The sequence below is a fragment of the Cynocephalus volans genome, chromosome 3 (assembly GCF_027409185.1).
Source record: "Cynocephalus volans isolate mCynVol1 chromosome 3, mCynVol1.pri, whole genome shotgun sequence".
NCBI lineage: Eukaryota > Metazoa > Chordata > Mammalia > Dermoptera > Cynocephalidae > Cynocephalus > Cynocephalus volans.
Window position 1 is genome coordinate 152,898,623 of NC_084462.1, and position 18,184 is coordinate 152,916,806.

Genomic DNA, 18,184 nt, shown 5'->3' on the forward strand with positions numbered 1-18,184 from the left:
TTAAACCCCCAAACTCCATGCAATTTTAGCAAGTAGATCACTGCACTTTTTAAGAATTACCTGTGGGAAGAAGCATTGGAACATCAGAGTACTGTGTACTTTGCAAATATGGGCAATTACTCTTATGCAACAATAATTATAAGCTTAATACAGTGCTTAATCCTGGCATGTGACCAGTCCTGTGTAAAAGTCCTCATCCATTACTCTGACCTGCTTTTGATTATGGTGCCAAGTCTTAGGCTATTTAGTTCTCATGGAACCTCCACCCTTATAATTAGGGTGATCCCTGTGGGGACCAGTGACAGACCTCTGAGTATTGTGCTTCCCAGAGAGAGAGCCATTTGTCAAACAGTTGGCCTCTTATTATCTCTACTTTGACAAACCTGTTGCATTTTAAAAGTAGAATGTATTTCTTTTTTAAAAAATATAATTCTCCAAACTTTTACCTCTTTCTTTTTCGAACCTAGTTATTAGTCTTTTTTTTTTTTTTTGCAGCTGGTGAGTAGTAATAATAAGATGTAGTAAGATGCATAAAACAAAAACACCTGAATAATTTGAATCCAATATTAGAGATAAACAGTTTGGTAGAAACATTTGCCATAGTGAGTAGTCTTCCTAGTTTTATCCAAGTTCGCTAATGAAAATATTGAAGGTCATAGTTCATGTCATCAACTGTACTGACATACTTGTAACCAACCAAGTACACTATTTTAAGAAAAGATAGTTTAGAATATTAAAAATAGCAAAATAATTTTAATTCAGGCTATTAACGTTGTCAGTGCTTCATTCTTTGATCTTGCTGATATATATTGAAGTCCAAGTCTGTCTGCTTATTGTATCTTTAGCTTCCCCTTTATACATTGACTTATGATGTCTTTTCTAGAGGAAATCGAAGAGGTTTCATTTTTCCTTCTGTACAGTCATGTAGAGTAACTCTTAAGATTACAATGTCAACATTTTTGTCACTTTTACATATATTGCCATATTGCTTTCTAAAATGGTTGGTACCAATCCACAGTGCCACCAGCAGTGTATGGATATATTACAGCTCTACCAAGGGCCAGTTTTTCATTTCAGAAATGTTGTAATTTTACAAGTTATTTATAAAAAGTAAAAATGTATGTTTACTTTTCATGATTAACACTCAGTCCAGTTTATGCTGGTGTCCCTAGGGAAATGCACAACTGAAATATTAATATATAGCCTACAGATATCATGCAAACCCATATAAGCAATCTAAAAATTGCTGGTTGAAGGCTTGTAACTCTTGTGATTGTATTTTCTTTTTCTCTTTTACAATTAAAATGCCTGGTGTCTTAGTCCATTTTCTGTTACTATGATAGAGTAACTGAGACTGAGTAATTTATAAAGAAAAGTTTATTTGCCTCATGGATCTGGAGGCTGGGAAGTCCAAGGGCATGGAGGCATGTTCTGGCTAGGGCTTTTGTACTGTGTCATAACAAGGCAGAAAAGCCAAAGGGCAAGCAAGCATGTATGAAAGGACCCCAAGAGTGAGCCAAGCTCTCCCTTTCCAGAGAACTCACTCACTCCTGCCTAGGGCATCAATCCATTCATGAGAACTCTGCCCTCAATACCTAGTCTCCTCTTAAAGGCCCTACCTCTTAATACTGTTAAATTGGCAAGTAAGTTTCCAACATAAGAACTTCTGAGGTATGTACTCAAACCATAGTACCAGGCTTAACATTTTTGCCTTGTGTACATGTGCTCATGTACAACTTATAACCAGGTGATGTGACCGTATCTGATCTGATTACTTGGAGCTTTGAACCATTTACTATTTTTTCTTTCTAAGAATGTGAAATTTATAATTTATTGTTGTGACTGTATCAGCCAAAAATATAGCCATTTATGTGGAATGTTCGAATGACAGCTGAGCTACTCATTGGCACTTTTGTACCATCCTTGTTAAAACTGAAGAACCAGAACTAATAAGAAAACTATAAACATTTGTTTAGGTATTAAATATGAGCAGTTGGGGGGGGGTCAACCATGTATGGATGTGACATTATTATCTCTTCCTTTTTATCTCTCCCTTTCAACACAGTAAAACCTTGGCTACACAGCACATCAAGGAATAAAGCATTATATGTGACCTGACAAGATAAGTAGTTTATCCCTTTAGGCATCAAATTTTATTTTACTATTTTTTATTCATAGTAAATTTTTAGGAACTTGTGGGAACATAATGTTATATATGAGGGTCCCTCAAAAAGTTCATGGAAAAATAGAATTAAGAGATAATGCAAATTTTTCCACGAACGTTGATGTACCCTCATACAATGGCTAAGAAAATGAGGATTTGAAATAAGTAGTTAAAATAATGTTTGAATTCTGGTACTGCTGCGTACTACTTGTGGCTAAGTGACTTATCCTCTCTAGATCATAGTTGCCACATCTACAAGAAAGAAGGAAGTACCTATATTTTCATGGTTGATGTGAATAATAGAGTTCTTGGCAAAGTGCTTTGCTTCACTGCATTACGTTGTGATGCAGCATTGGTTTTTGGCATATAGTACACTGGCTCTAAAATATTATCTTTGGTGATGTAAACCCATCAGCAGTTTGTTCACCCATCAGCAGTTTTATCTACTTGACTTGAGTTTCCAATTGGTCTTCCCTTCTCTATTTCCTCCTCTGATTTCCCTCATCAAAGTCTTCCTTGCCTTCCTTTAACACTTCTCATCCATAACACCCCTGTCCTTATTCTCCTTCCCTTCTCATTTTTCTACCCCAAAAGAGAGACAAAGCTGATTAGGCCTTTGTCTGGGAGAGCTCCCTGCAGTTGATGGCTGTCTCCACTGCTGAAGAATGGAGGTAGATGGCTGGTAGGAAAAAAAAAAACAAATGCTGCATCAAGTCACAAGTATAGAAGCACCGCCCAGTGGCCGGGGCCCTGAGCAGAGGCCCTATAGTCCAGGGAAGTTGCAGGACAGGCAGAGCCAAGAGTGGCCAGAAGGACCAGCTGAAGATGTCCCTACAAGGCTGTTATTTTAATTTTCAAAAATCTGAATCACTTGTCTTGAACACAGTTCAAGAACTCAAAAATTCAATTTCAGATGAATTGCTAAACCAAACACTTCTCTCCCAGAGGGTCTGCCTTAGGATTTTGAATTGAATAAAGTTGTGTTCATGTAGAAAGGATTTTTTTCTATATCTCCATAATCCTCAGGAGCAGAAAAAATGAACTGAACAGTTGACAAAAACAAGGCTTTTATTTTAAGAATAATTCTTACTAAAGACAGACTTTTTGAACAAATGGAATCTGATCATGACAGTAGTGAATTTAACACAGAAAACTGGACCAAAATCTCCGTCTATCCTGGTGGAAATGAAATAGATGAAGGCTGACTATAAATGCTGTTTTGGAAATAAGAGTTAGAGCTCATTTTCGATTAAAAAAAAAAAATTGATGTTTCCACACAAACATATGCGCAAATTCCAAAAGATTTTCCCAGCGTTATCAAACCAGAGATAGGTTTGTTGAAAACAGAGTGTGAAGAAAGTGTTTGAAGTTGGTTTATAATTATCACCATCCCCCCAGCTCAGAAATATACTTCTTTATTGCACAAAAATATAATCGGGTTTTGAGGGTCATGCAAAAAAATGTTTTAAATGATCATTAATTTTACAGTTTTTATTGTTAGCAAAGTATTCTTCATTTTTAATCTTTAATTTTTTTTTTCCTTCTTTTTTTTGTGGCTAGCTGGTGCTGGGATCCAAACTCTTGACCTTGGTGTTATGTATTTTAGTTTATTTTATGTAAGGTTTAGTTTATTTTTAAAATAAATATTTCCGTGTTGACTCTGAGAAGAAAAAGAAAAAAATTAAACAAAACTTTTTATTTTATCTGCCATTAATACTAAAATGATTAATATTTATATTTTTATAAATTTACATTTTTTGTTTTGTAATGTTTTTAAATCTTTGTGTTTGAGATATATTAAATATTTGCTTTTACCAATTTGTGTCTTTATGAATTTGTAATACTTTTAAATCAAATATTAGTATTAATATGCAAAGTAGACACTTTCATCTTGCTCCAATAAGCAATCACTCTTTAAGAAGGTATCTAAGTGACACTTCAGATGAGACCTAAAAGATGAGAGGACTTAGCCAAAGAAAGGGAAGTTGTGGGAAGAATATTCTAACAGAGTTTTTTGGATGAAAAAGGCATAGTGAGCAACTGAAAGAGAAGTTCAGTGTATTTGGTTCTCAGGGTTTAGAAGGATAGAGATAGGTCTGAGTTGAGGCTGGAGTGATAGGCTGGTGACAGGTTATGGGGACCTTTGGGAAAGCCATGAAGTGTATCCGAGAACCTTTGGGAAAGCAGAGGAGGATGTTTAGTTGTGGTTGGTCAGGTTTGCATTTTGGAAGGATCACCTGGCTGCTGTGTGAATGAGTTGGATAAGAGCAAACCAGTAAGAAGACTGTTATAAATATTCAAGCAAGGGATGACTAGGGTGAATCAGTGGCAGTGGGATGGAGAACAGGTAAATAGATTTGAGGATTGTTTAGGAACTAGAATTCACAGGGCATGGTAGTGGGTCTGGCAGGAGCAACTGGGCAAATGTGGTGGCAGTTGCTGAAACAGGGACTGCAGGGATAGCTCTATAGGTTTATGGGGGGAAGGTGATGGGTTTGCTTTTGCGGATGCCCATGGGACAGACAGTTTCATTAGGTAAATGTGAAGATCTAGGGCTTAGAGAAGTCTGGAGTGGACATGTAGACTTTTGAGAATGTCAACATGGAGATGGCAATTGAAGTTCTGAGAGCGGATGGAATGTTCAAATGGAAAGAGGAAGGGGAGGTAAGCAACAGCCAGAGGAGTGGAAGGAAAATCATTAGAGGTGATGTCATTGAAGCAGGAAGTAGGAGTGTTTCTAGAAAAAATGAAATGATCATCTGAATTAGATGTTGTGGAGAATTTGAGCAAGGTAAGGACCACAAGTATAGTATTTGTTTTAACTTTAAGGTAGTCCTTGGTGATCTGTGCAGTGGAAGTCAGATGATAGTAATTTTGAAGTGAGGAGTTAGATCGCTGTTTCAAGAAGCTTCCAGTGGAAGAAAGGAAAGAGGAGAGGGAATTCTAGTTCTGGAGGGTAATAAGGAGTTGGGAGTAAGTGTGTATGTAAAGATGGAGACCCGAGCCTGATTAGATGATGATGGTAATGAGCAAGTAGAAGGGGAGATACTGAAGACAGAGAGGATGATCATGGCATCAGCTTCCCTGGGAAGGAGGAATGAGTGGCAGCCAGGATGGAGGGGGGGATTAGGTTTTGAACTGTAAGGAAAAGGAAGCATGTCTGAAAACAGGTAAAATTGTGGGAATGATCGTAGATAACAAGGAACTTTGATTCTGAAATGGCTTCTTTATTTTCTTTGTGATGTAGACAGCATTGTCACTTGCTAAGACTGAGGAGAAGATAGGTGGGGGGAGTTTGAAGGAGGAGAGAGAATGTTTGCAATGTTTGCTCTGGAGAATCTGACAGAGAGCTGACTAGGGAAAGCTGGAGGATGTGCAGCAGCTCAGGTTGATGATAAATTGACAGCAGCCCTGTACCTTCATGAACTTCTCCAGCAGCAGAGAACCGCAATCCCACCTGCCCTTCCTGAGGCACGTGGTGTGTATTTGAAGAGTTTCTAGAGAGTTGGATTGTGGTTGAGTCCATGAAGTGCAAGGAACCAGAATATAGAGTTATAGTGTTAAAAAGAAAAACTTTAGGCAAATTAAATTTAACAGAGTTTAATCTGGTGAAGAATGATTCATGAATCACGCAGCTGCCACAACCAGAACAGGTTCAGAGCAACTCCAGGGCCATGCGTGGTCAGCTAAGATTTCTAGATCAAAAAAGGAAAGTGACCTACAGAAAATGGCAGTGAGGCACAGTAACGACTGGATTGGGTACAGTTGGGCCTTTGCTTCATTTGAACACGGTTTGAACAGTTGGGCTGCCTGTGATTGACTCAGCTCCTTGTTACAAGAGTAGATTACAGTCTGCTTAGACATCAAGTTAGGTTATAGTTCACTCTATCTGAAGAAACCTTTTAGGCCAAACTTTATTTAACAATAGTGAATGTGACTCACGCTCATCCACTATTGTCTGTGTTGCAGTACTGCAATGTCCTCTGAAGTTATTAAAGGGTGTTGAGCTCTTTGCTCCTAGAGTAAATGGCCCCAGACTGCTGTCTTGTTTTTCTTTAAGTTCCTGTCCGCTCTTTTATGCTATTTCTGTCTCCTCCCCTTTCTGTTTTCTCCCTGGTTGTCAGTTGTTTATCACATTGCTGTCTGCATGCAAGTCTGTATCAGCCCTACACTCTGGACCTTGTCAGCATCTGGAATTGTCATACCTCTGAAATAAAGCTGTGGGCTGAAGACCAGACAACCAAGCTTATTAGAGTTGTGGTGTACAAAGTAAGAGTAAATCACCCGTGAGTGTGATTCTCTGTGCTGTGCTTTGAGGTGTTTATGAGTGTTTGTACATGAAACTTGTGACATCTGTTGGCTTGTTTCTCAGTTGTCCATATATGAGATGTTTGTTGCCTGTGTTCCCATTGTGTTTTCCTTATTTTGAATCTCCATGGATTATGATAATAGTGTTAGAGAGCCCTCCGTATTTATGATTATATCTTTTGCAGTCTTTCCTAAGTACTTGTATTTTCATATGCATTTACCTACATTTTAAAACTACACGATTAGACATTTTATGCCGTTGTTTCTTATTATTCTCATGGATTTTCAAATACTTATTTATTTTGTATGAGAATAACATGTACATTCAAATATACATGTATTTTATATGAGTATAATGTACCATGTCACATGTCAGTGAAATAAAACAATATACAATAAGTATTTTGGAAGTTTGAAGAAAAAGTTATCTACTCCATCTTTTCATGCATTTCTGTGTTTTATGGACTTCCTCATCTATGAATATCTCATGTACATATCAACAATTTTAATTTTTTTAAAGAAGTATATACTTGGGTGCACAGTAAATATCACTTTCAAATTTTCTATAAATTAATTTTAATCCTGACCTTTATTGTCAGGAGGCAGGTAAATTCAACACCATTTGGAGGCTTTTCCCCACTCCCCAAGGTTGTGCTAAGGTTTGGGACCTTGGAAAATTCCAGAACATTGAGAAGAGGCCTTGACCTATCAGTCACCTGGTCACACTGGTTATCTAGGAGATGCCTTTTCTCCCAGCCACACTTGGCCTGCAGGTTCTGTGGCCTCAGATGCCTTTTGTGCTTACTCCATGGAAACCATTAGTAATGGCCAGAGCCCTGGGTGCCGGCTCCTGCTTCCCTGGGGCAGCCCGAGCTCTTTCCTCTGAGCTCCTCCTGCATCATACATGGGCTACCTGGGAGCAGAGTACTACTTAGCTGTGACATCACTTTCCTCTTTCCAGTTCAGGAGAATCTTTTTTAATCTGGGGGAAATCCCTCTCTTTTCAAACTCTACTCTCAATAAGTTTAGGATTTTTTTTTTTTTAACTAAAGCTAAAAAGTCCTGACATAAACCTTCCCTTAGGCAAGGAAGCACACACAATGTATCTATTTAAATGGTGGAATATAGGGAAAAAACACTAATTTCTTTAAAAAAAAAATAGTAGAGTAGTAAGTTGTACAGAAGTAAAGAACTCAACAGGCCCCTTCTGTTTGGTGTGATCTCCTCTGGAACTAAACCTGTGTAACCAAGTCCTTGTTTTAATAACTCACTGAAGAATATTTAATAATAGTTAAATGTTTACATTTTATTGATATAGAGTAATTTCTGAGTGGTGATTTTAAATACTGAGCAGAATATAACATTTTCAAAGTGTTAGATAAATTTTCTAAATTTGTTTTATCTTATTTTACCTAAGAACACTGGAACTATTTTGGGGCTGATGAAAATCTTGGTCCGGTGGCTGTGAGCATTCGAAGGGAAAAACCAGAAGAAATGAAAGAAAATGGATCTGCATATAACTACCGAATAATTTTTAGAACTAGCGAGGTAAGTTACAAATGAGAAAGGTTTGAGGCTTCACTGAAGTGGGAAAAAAATAGACTAGTAGAAGTAGCAAAACAATTAAATTTAATAATAACATATGGTTACAAATGTCTTTGGAATAAACATTTAGGTGGCGATGGAGGTGGGCAAGATGGTTAGATCTGGATCCTTTCTTTCCATCTAGCTCTGGATAGATGCAATAAATGATTGGTGGGTCTTGATTCACGGAAAGCTATGTTCCTTAAGTGTGGCTCAAGGAAATTGGAGCCCTCCGAATCCCAAATGGGATGTTTCCTGCCCTGCTTGGGGCAGCTTGAAAGCATCGAGCCAGCTTGAGGAGCCAGGGGACTTATGGACCAGAAAAGGCCACCGAAGACTTAATTTACTCTTCCAAGCTATTGCTTAGGTCACTTTTGGACCCAAGAAGAGGGAAAGAGACTCTTTTCCTCTTTCCTCCACTTTCACTTTGCCGTCTCTTGAGACCTAGAATGCTGGCTCTTTGAACCAGGGGCTATCTAAGTGTGGGTGAAAAAAGCTCTTGGAGCTTTTTAGGAACCTAAATACGTAAAATGTATGTTTTTATTTTAAAATAAAGCTTGGGGTGAAAAGGAAAAGTAAGAGACAATGGCCAACAAAACTTTTTTTTTTTTAACTCATGAATAGGTTTGGGACTATGAGGTTCTTTGTTTTCTTTCTAAATCTATATAATTGTGCCAGTTATCAATTTATTGCTGCAGAGCTCCTAATTCACTTTAGGATTTTTGTTGTGCATTATAAATACCCCATTGAGATATCTAGAAAACAGTGGTTTTGAAAGTAGTTTAAATAGGGCATTTGGCTTCATTTCCCCCACTGAATGCAAGGCAAGTTTCACAAGTTGGCTTCACTTAGTAATTGTTCCTAAGCTTGAACTCTGGGGAAATTAGAAATGGGATTTTTAAAGGCAAGACTTTAGTATCTAATGTGTTGTTTATAGTGGCCACAGAAATGAAGAATTAACATGCTCCAATGTATGTTTTTTCCATGTCAAAGCTAATCATTAAGTAGTGAAAATTCTTTTGTTGAGCATGAAGAGCACAGAGGATGTACTTGTGTTTTGGAGTTGTAGATAGGTGTTGCTTATTTCTAGCTTTCCAGATCCCACCAGATTTCTTTCTTTTTGGGGGGTGGGAGGGGATTTATACCAATTTATTTTATATAAAAGGATATTTTCACATAGTAGCCAGCTAGGGGTACCTGGTTTTTTTGTTTTTTTTTTTCCCCCAGTTGACCTCTTGGCACGTGAGTTGTTTGTTCTGATTGTCTTTTTTTTTATTGAAGCATAATTGATAATTGATTATACATATTTGTGGGGTAGAAAGTTGACTATCAGTAGTTGTATACAATATGTTATAGTCAAATCAGGATAGTAAGCTTATTCATCATTACAATATGTAATCATTCTTTGCATCTGTTAACCAATTTCTCATTAATTTCTCATTAACCCTCCCTCCCACTCCCCCTTTACACTTATAGTAACCACAGTTTTGTTCTTTTCTTCTGAAAGTTCAGTGTATTATTGTGATTGTTGTTTGTTTCTTTCTCTCTCTCTCTTTCTTTATTGTTTATTTGTTTATTAATTCAGCTCCCACTTATAGGTGAGGGACATGTGGTATTTTTGTTTCTGTGCCTGGGTTGTCTCCCTTAACATAATTTTCTCCAGGCTTATTCATGTTGCTGAGGATGGCAGAATTTCATTCTTTTTTATGACTGAGTAGTAGTCCATTGTGTATATGTACAACGTTTTCCTTATCCAGTCATCTGTTGTTGGACATTTAGGTTGGTTCCATATCTTTGCTGTTGTAAATAGAGCTGTGATAAACATGAGAGTGCAGGTATCACTTCGACATGATGATTTTCATTCCTTTGAGTATATACCTAGTAGTAGGATTGCTGGTTTGTATGGCAGTTCTGTCTGTAGTTGTTTAAGGAAACTCCTTACTATGCTCCGTAATGGCTATAACTAATTTACAGTGCCAGCAGCAGTGTAGAAGGGTTCTCCTTTGTCCATATCCTTGCCAGCATTTGTTATTCTCTGTCTTTTTGATAATAACCAGTCTAACTGGTGTAAGATGATACCTGAAAGTGGTTTTGATTACCATTTCCCTGATGATTAGTGATGTTGAGTATTTTTTCATGTGCCTATTGGTCATTTATATGTCCTCCTTTGAGATGTCTATTCATCTCCTTTGCCCATTTTTAAATTGGATTATTTGGGGTTTTTTACTGTAAAGTTTTTTGAGTTCCTTGTATACTCTGGATATTAATCTCTTGTCAGATTTATAGTTTGCAAATATTTTCTCCCATTCTGTAGATTGTCTTTTTACTCTGTTGATTGAAATGTCCAAGTCAAATGTTCAAAAAACCATTACCACACGTTTTCAAAGTTCAGTTTAATGTTCAGTTTTTGGCAACTCTATTTATTTCATTTGTTTAGGCCAGCAAACTTGAAGTCGCACTTGACTCCTCTCTTCTCTCTCCTACTCCCCAGATCTGGTCTGTCAGCAGCACTTGTTGATTTGCCTTCAAAGTATGTCCAGAACTCGGCTAGTTCTCTACTTCTCCCAGCCTCACTGTTTAGGCCTGGGCCTGCCTGGTTTACTCAGAACTGGTTTCCCTGCTTCTGCCCTGAACCCTGCCTCCTTTCAACCCAGCAGAGATCCTTTTGAAATGTAATCCAGATCTTGTCATTCCTCAGTTCAAAGTCCTTTAGGGGTTTCCCGTAACCCTGTGAATAAAGGCCAGTGTCCTTGCTAGCGTGGGAGACGCTGCCCATCAGCTTCTTAGTTACCTCTGCAGACTAATCTCATCTCTCCTAACTCCCCTGGCTCAGTCTTTTCCAGCCACAGAGGAAAGGCCTCTTTCCCCTTGGGACCACCTCAAGACACCTTTGCCCCAGGGCTTTGATACTCCCTCATTCTCTCCCCCCATCCCCTTGGTGGCCCCATTTCCTTCTGTCCTTTAGTCATAAATCACAGGGACTTCCTTGGATCTAAAAGTCCTACCCCCTCCCCCATTTCATATCCAATTCAATGCTTTATTTTTCATTAATACTTAATGCTGTCTTATATATTGTACTTATTTTGTTTGCTTTCAGTCTCCGCTGGAATGGAAGCCCCATGAGGGTGGGGACTTTTATCTCAGTTGTTCATTACTACATGCCTGATGGACGCCTCTTCCTCCCTTCCCTTCCTTCCCACCCCTCCCTCCCTCCCTCCGTTTCTTCCTCTGTTTATTTAACTTATTGCCACTATCTTTTGTGTAATTTTTCTCTTTCCAATAAAAATAATACTTAAATGTGGTTTAATTGTAATGTTTTTATAAGTCTTTTAATAGAAATAAATTAACAAAAGTCCTTTGATAGAAGTATTTCTGTATGTTGGTCCCTGTCCATAGCTCCTGGATTTTGTGGGACAGCCACCTCATGTTTTTCATTGAAGCCAGTTTACTAGGTACGTAATGAAATAAGATTTAATTTGTGTTAGGGACTTCTCATATTATTAATTTCTCATGCTGATGAATACATCAAGAAAAAATAAAACATGGTCATCATAATGACACCCCAGTGGCTTCAGTAAATGGCATCAAGATAGTAAATATAAACAAACCTCTTTCGGGGGCCGGCCCGTGGCTCACTCGGTAGAGTGCGGTGCTGATAACACCAAGGCCCCGGGTTCGGATCCCATATATGGATGGCTGGTTCGCTCATTGGCTGAGCGTGGTGCTGACACCAAGTCAAGGGTTAAGATCCCCTTACCGGTCACCTTTAAAAAATAAAAAAATAAAAAAATAAACAAACCTCTTTCATTTCAGTAGAAGTAATTATTGCATAACATAAACAAAAAAAGACCATTCATATATTTCTGGTGTGGCAGTTTGTTTATGAACAAAATTTTATGGCCTGTGAGTGTTTTTTAAGCATAGGACACAAGGACTTATGAGGACTCTTTTCTTGTTTCTGTAAGTCATTAACAAAAATATCAGTAATAATAATAATTCAAATGTAAAAAATGAGTCATTCTGCTCTGACTTCTGTGAAGTTAGCTGCTGTCTTTCTGTGGCTCAGGATGCAGTGATTCACATTTCTGGTCTTGGCTTCCAAATTGAGGATACCTCTAGCTTTTGTGGTTTCATATCCCAAGACGTGCATTATCTCACCAAAGGAAGAGCCCAACAACTGAGTTATTCAGCTGTTTCCCATGATTTAAAAACAAAACAAAAACTATTTCTGTCAAATTAGATATTAAGTAACAGGAAAATGTTTTTTATGTGTTACTTGAGAGGAAATCATTTATGAATAAATAAAGAAGATACTTATCAAATGAATAGACTGCAAATACCTCAAGTACCTTTTTCTTGTGTTGAGAGTAAGACGATGAATTTTGCCCTTTCTATCCTCACCTCTCTTGACTCCATCAGCTGACAAATATTATAGGTTTTACTTCCCTGGTAATTCTTTCTTTGGTTTCCATTTTCCCTGCTAATCCTATATCATACCTTCTTTGCCTGTTACCTGAAGACTGTTATAGCCTCCTTCTAACTGTGTTACCTGCCTTCAGTTTCTTCATCTTGCCGTTCGTCTTGCTTGCCAGCTTAATTTCTGAAAGTATGCCTCGTCATCCCCTTTGGGCCCAATGAGGTGCTCGCCCCTCAGTCAGCATCAGGGCTCTGCTCTTCGTAGCTCGCAGCTTCCTCGTCCACCCCTCCCTTGTCCTCTCCTTAGTCCATTATAGCAGTCGCTCTGTCCACCTGCGCCTGCTTCTCCCTGTCTCCATACCTTTGCTCGTGTTCTCTCTGACATTTTCTTTTTGTAGAAATTGCTTCTGTGTTTCATGGTCCCTTTCTAATGCCACCCCTTCAACAAGAGCCTTTCCTTATGCCCTGAGCCAGTCTGATCCGTTCTCTGCCTTCGAACTGTTTTAGGACCTAACCTTGTTGCACTTTCCTTAGTAAATACAGTTGACCTTTGAACTGTACAGCTCCACTTATACATGGGTTTTTTTCAATAAATACTGAAAAATACTGTTTTCAATAAATTCTTGTAAACAGATGATGTAAACTCATGGTATAAATATCGTAAATGTATTTTCTCTTCCTTATATTTTTTTAATAACATTTTCTTTAGCTTACTTTATTATAAGAATACAGTATGTAATACATACAAGTGTTAATCATATATGGGTGTTAATATGTGTTGGTTGACTATTTATCCATAAGGCTTCAGTCAACAGTAGGCTGTTTGTAGTTAAGTTTTTAACTTGTAGTTAAGGAAGTCAAAAGTTATACGGGATTTTCAGCTGTGTTCTCGTAGACCCACGTGATTCCAGGGTTATCTGTATATCCTTCCTAGATTTCATTCATGGATTTCTCACCTCTTGGCCTTTTACATGCCACACACCTCCCTCAACTTGTACTCCTCTAGTAGCTTTTGTAGCTCCTGTTGCACAATAATGCCTTACAATCTACATGTTTAATGGAATTTTGATGAGTTTTTTCACCATACAATATTTAAATTATGTTAACTTTGCCATGTATAAATTCTTGGCAGGTAAGACTACTTTAGACTTCATGTCTGGTTAACTTGTCTCCAGCAAATCATCATTAGATAAGGAAATGTTTTTGCTCAAGTTTATATTTCATAATAATGGAAGCTATTTTAAGAAATAAAGGAAAATTTAAAGTAATTTCAAGTGCTGTTTACTGTGCTGCTGTACTAACTATAGTCATTGTCTTATTGTAGCAGCAGTTGGGGATATGAATAGTATATGTTTGTCAGCCCTGCATTATCAAATTTAAAACTTTATTCCCCCCACCTCCAAGCCCTTTCCCTTTAATAAGTCAAAAAGGTATAACATCCAAATTCTAAGTATTTCTTCTTCAGATATTTCTCTGGGATACCTCCTTCTTAGTTTCCTGGTCAGAGTGCTTAGATGCACTGAATAGCCATATAGAGACCCCTATCTTACTGATCGCTTTAAGGAAATGTTATATTTGACGTTTAAGTAAATATCTTCAGAAGGCTTGATTATGAGTTCCTTTGGACTTGCCTGGGTCTTTTCAAAAGTAATGGTTTCTTTCTTCACATATAAAATATCGTGTATCACTTTTCTCATTCTTTCTGCCTTGCGAGCTTAACCAATCAGAAGTCACCCCCCAGCTCTGTAAGGAGCCCCGCCGTCTAGGCCTGCAGTGCATGTGATGTGTTCATCTATCTCCTGCCTCCACAGAGGCCTCAACACAGCCCCTGTCTCTTTCAGCTCATGACACTGAGAGGTTCGGTCCTGGAGGATGCCATTCCCTCAACGGCAAAGCACTCGACAGCCAGGGGGCTGCCTCTGAAAGAAGTGCTGGAGCACGTGATTCCCGAGCTTAGTGTCCAGTGCCTGCGGTTGGCCTTCAACACTCCCAAAGTCACAGAGCAGCTCATGAAACTGGATGAACAAGGGGTGAGTTTGGCTTTCAGAGAAGAACGCTCTTTTTTTTTTTTTTTGGGTGGCTGACCAGTAATGGGATCTGAACCCTTGACCCTGGTGTTATCAACACTGTGCTTTAACCAGCTGAACCAACCAGCCAGCCTCAGAGGAGAGCATTCTTGCTGCTCAGGTTTCCTATTCAGGTTCCAGAATACAGACCTTAATAAGTTTCTGGTTTTGATGGGGAAAACAGATACCATTTATTGTGAAGGATATTCTCTTTGCAGTTACTCATTTTCTTTTCTTAACCTTTTTAGCGTTTCTTATCTGATAAAATTCTCTCAGTCAGAATTGAAAGGGTACTTAAACAGTGCTCAACTTTTTTTTTGTGGCTGCCTGGAACTGGGATCCCAACCCTTGACCTTGGTGTTATAGCACCATACTCTTACTAGATGAGCTAACCAGCCAGCCTGTTCAACTCTTTTGACAGTCTTCCATACATGCAGTGAATTTTTAAAGTATCTCAGAATAAGTAGTGGCATTAATAATAATATCAGTAATACAGTACAGTAAGAATGTTATTACATGAATAATAATTAATATAGTAATAATAATGGCTAACACTAATGAGCGTTTTTGCCAGGCTTTGTTATAAGTGCCTTAAATATGTTATCCTGTTTAATCTTCCAACTATATGAGTATGGCACTATTGTTACTCCCATTTTAGAGATAAGGAATCTGGGGGCACAGAGAAATTCAGTAATAAATCCAATTTTACACAGTTAATAAGCTGTAAGAACCAGGGTTCAAGCAGTCTGCTTCAAAGCCTGTGCTGTTGGCCACTACACCACACTGTTCTTAAAACCCTAGATTTTAAAAGTCTACTAGTACCACCAAAGATGTATTTTAGCTATGATTTTTAAATATAGTAAATATAGTATAGTATAGTTTAAAATTTGGGTCCTAATCAGTAACAAAGTTAAAATGCTCAAGATTTTCTCCCTCCACTCTTCCTGTACCTAAATGTGGGGGCTCTTTGGTCGAGATGCAGATGTGTGATAGGATGGTCCATACAGACAGAGGCAGCGGAGGGAAGAGGATGAAGAGTAGTGATCTGAAAAATTCTCTAACCAGCAAGTGTTATACACACTCTGCTTGGAGTAAGTTGAACATACGGGCTAATTCTGTAGATCTTATACTTATGTACTCTTGTTTCATCTCTTTCTGCTAGCATTTCAGCCATAGTGCATCTTAGCAATGGGTGGTAGTAGTTTTAACATTGCATTAAAAAACTTTATTTAAAAATAAAATTGGTCCAGGTATTGAATGTCATTTTGTGAACAATTTTTGATGATATTTCCTTAATTAATCAAAAATTCTAATTTTATTAAAATGAATAGGAATCCAAAAAAATCATTTTCAAGGTATGTTTATTCTTTTAATTCAGCCAATAAGAAATATATAATGAACCAAGTTGACATAATTTTTAAAATTCTTCCTTTCTCTATACATTTTGCTTTTCATAATGCACAGGTAATGTTTATTCCATATGTATATCTAAATAATGCTGTGAGTGTCCATGTTTATAACATGTAAATTTGAAGAACTTCGAATGGTCTGAAAGACAACTGATGCATAAACTTAACTGTTTTGGGGGCTGTTTTCCAATAAATATTCTGGACATGCATTCTAACAAAGGAGTAGAAAAATGATAATTAGGTTCAACTTGATTGATTCAGTTGCTATTATTAATAATTTATGATATTAAATTATTGAGAATAAAAACATCTAGACAATGATAATATAGTCATACACTTGACACTCTAAATTTATATCAGAACATGTTACTTTATATAAAGGAGGTATTTACTGCTGTTTTCTTTTGTTTTAACTATGTATACCTCAATTATAAACATCTTATGGGATTTCTGGCACACTTTGTGCCCTCTGTCAGTGATTGCAAAATATTGGACCACAGATGGTGCCAATCTTTGATCAATACTTTATGGTTTCATCCACACAGGAAAGATAAGAACACTATAATGAGTTTAACTCAAAGTTAAATTTATTTAATTCACAAAGTTGGCCATTCTGATATTATGACCTTTCTATCCTTGGGAGTATTAAAATATTCCTTCCTTCATCAGTTATTAATGATAGTATATGATAGTTGTTTTCTTTAATGACTTCTCTAGGCAAAATTAAAATTTGGCAGAGTGAGTTTCTCCAATTTTACTTGGGAAGTAAGTGCATTAAATATGTTATCCCATTAAGTAGGAGTTTCGCCGTTAGGCAATAGTTTTTACTAGGCTGTAGTCCAGAACTAGTTTAAAGCATGCTATTCTATAGGAGCAGCTCTTTATCTGGAGTAAAGGGCACCACCACTTGGCCTCTGTCTTTTCTATCTCCATACATAGCATTCAAAGCCAGGCTTGTATTGATATAAAACAGATGACATGCATACTTAGGCTTTCAGTCTGGAGAGTAATTTTGGTAGGAAATCTCGTTGATGCCTTGGGATCATTTTGAGAAACTGATTATTTTGGTGCCTTTACAAATACAGATTTTAAAAAGGAAATGCTTATCAGTGCAGTATATTACACATATGAATCATTGCAAAGCATTTTTAGTTTCCATCTGTGTTGTCATTTTAAAAATTCTCCAGCTTTGTATATCCTTATATTTAAAGAGATTTATAATATGATACCAGGAAACTGGACTCACTAAAAGTAATTTTTAAATCTCCCTTTAAATTTTATTTAAATGATTCTATTAATATATCTTTTTACTCTTATTAAGTGGCTTACATAATTATGCTTGGAAAAAGAAAACACTGTTGGTTATATTGTGGTATTTTGCCTTTCAGATCTTTGGTGCTTTATTTTCTCATTTTATCACTATTAAAAACTCAAATTAACAGAATAACAAATTAAAACTTTATCTATAAAATATAAAAGAAATCATTGCACAAAAGTCTAATAATTTTTCATTTCACTCAACAGTGATATGTATGTAGGGTTTAAACTAAGCATTTTAATTCCTGAAGAAATTTATTTTAGAAAATGAATATATGCTTTCTGGCTTTTCCAAGCTTTCACGTTCTCCTTCTGATACCTTACTGGGCTTTCACTATTTATTGATGTCCATTTCCATTGTTATATAAAATGGCAATGAAAAGATAAAACCAACTTGCCAGTGTTTTCACACTGGCAAGAATTTAGAACATTTTGTGCCTTAGAAAACTTGGGTCAACTCTGGATTTAGTTTACCCATCATGTTTCGAGATCTTTATTTATGAGATGATTGAGAGCATCTCTCATGATAAAAACAAATTAGGTAGATATATGTTTCATTATTACTGTGTTCTAATCACTTTACTGGTATCATCTGATTTAATCCTCCCAGCAACCTTGTGTGGTAGGTTCCAGTTATAGGCTTATTTTACATTCCAGGGAATTGAGGCTTACAGAAGCTTAGTGCCATTTTCCTCCCCTCTCATCCCTTAGTAGTCCTGAATACTAGATACAAATTTCATTTTTAAGATTTGCAATTTTTCCTGTACTTTTGCATATCTTGAATTATTTTGATCCTTAAAACTATGCTGTGAAGTATTAAGAATTTCACTGTCTATTCATGTCAGCTTTTTAATAATAAAGGCAATTCAGTTACTTTTAAATTTGTAAATCAGTGCCATTTTTCTTCAACAGTCATTTAA

At 37.0% G+C, this 18,184-nt stretch overlaps 1 protein-coding gene across 4 annotated transcripts in view; it reads left to right on the top strand.

The window, feature by feature from the left end:
* SIPA1L1 (signal induced proliferation associated 1 like 1) overlaps positions 1-18,184 on the top strand; it is a 131,538-nt gene that overhangs the window by 14,052 nt on the left and 99,302 nt on the right. For all 4 annotated transcript variants that reach the window (XM_063088672.1, XM_063088673.1, XM_063088674.1 and 1 more), the window contains exons 2-3: positions 7,890-8,020; positions 14,314-14,502. In XM_063088672.1, coding sequence (XP_062944742.1) covers positions 7,890-8,020; positions 14,314-14,502 — 320 coding nt within the window. The remainder of the gene's footprint in view (positions 1-7,889; positions 8,021-14,313; positions 14,503-18,184) is intronic.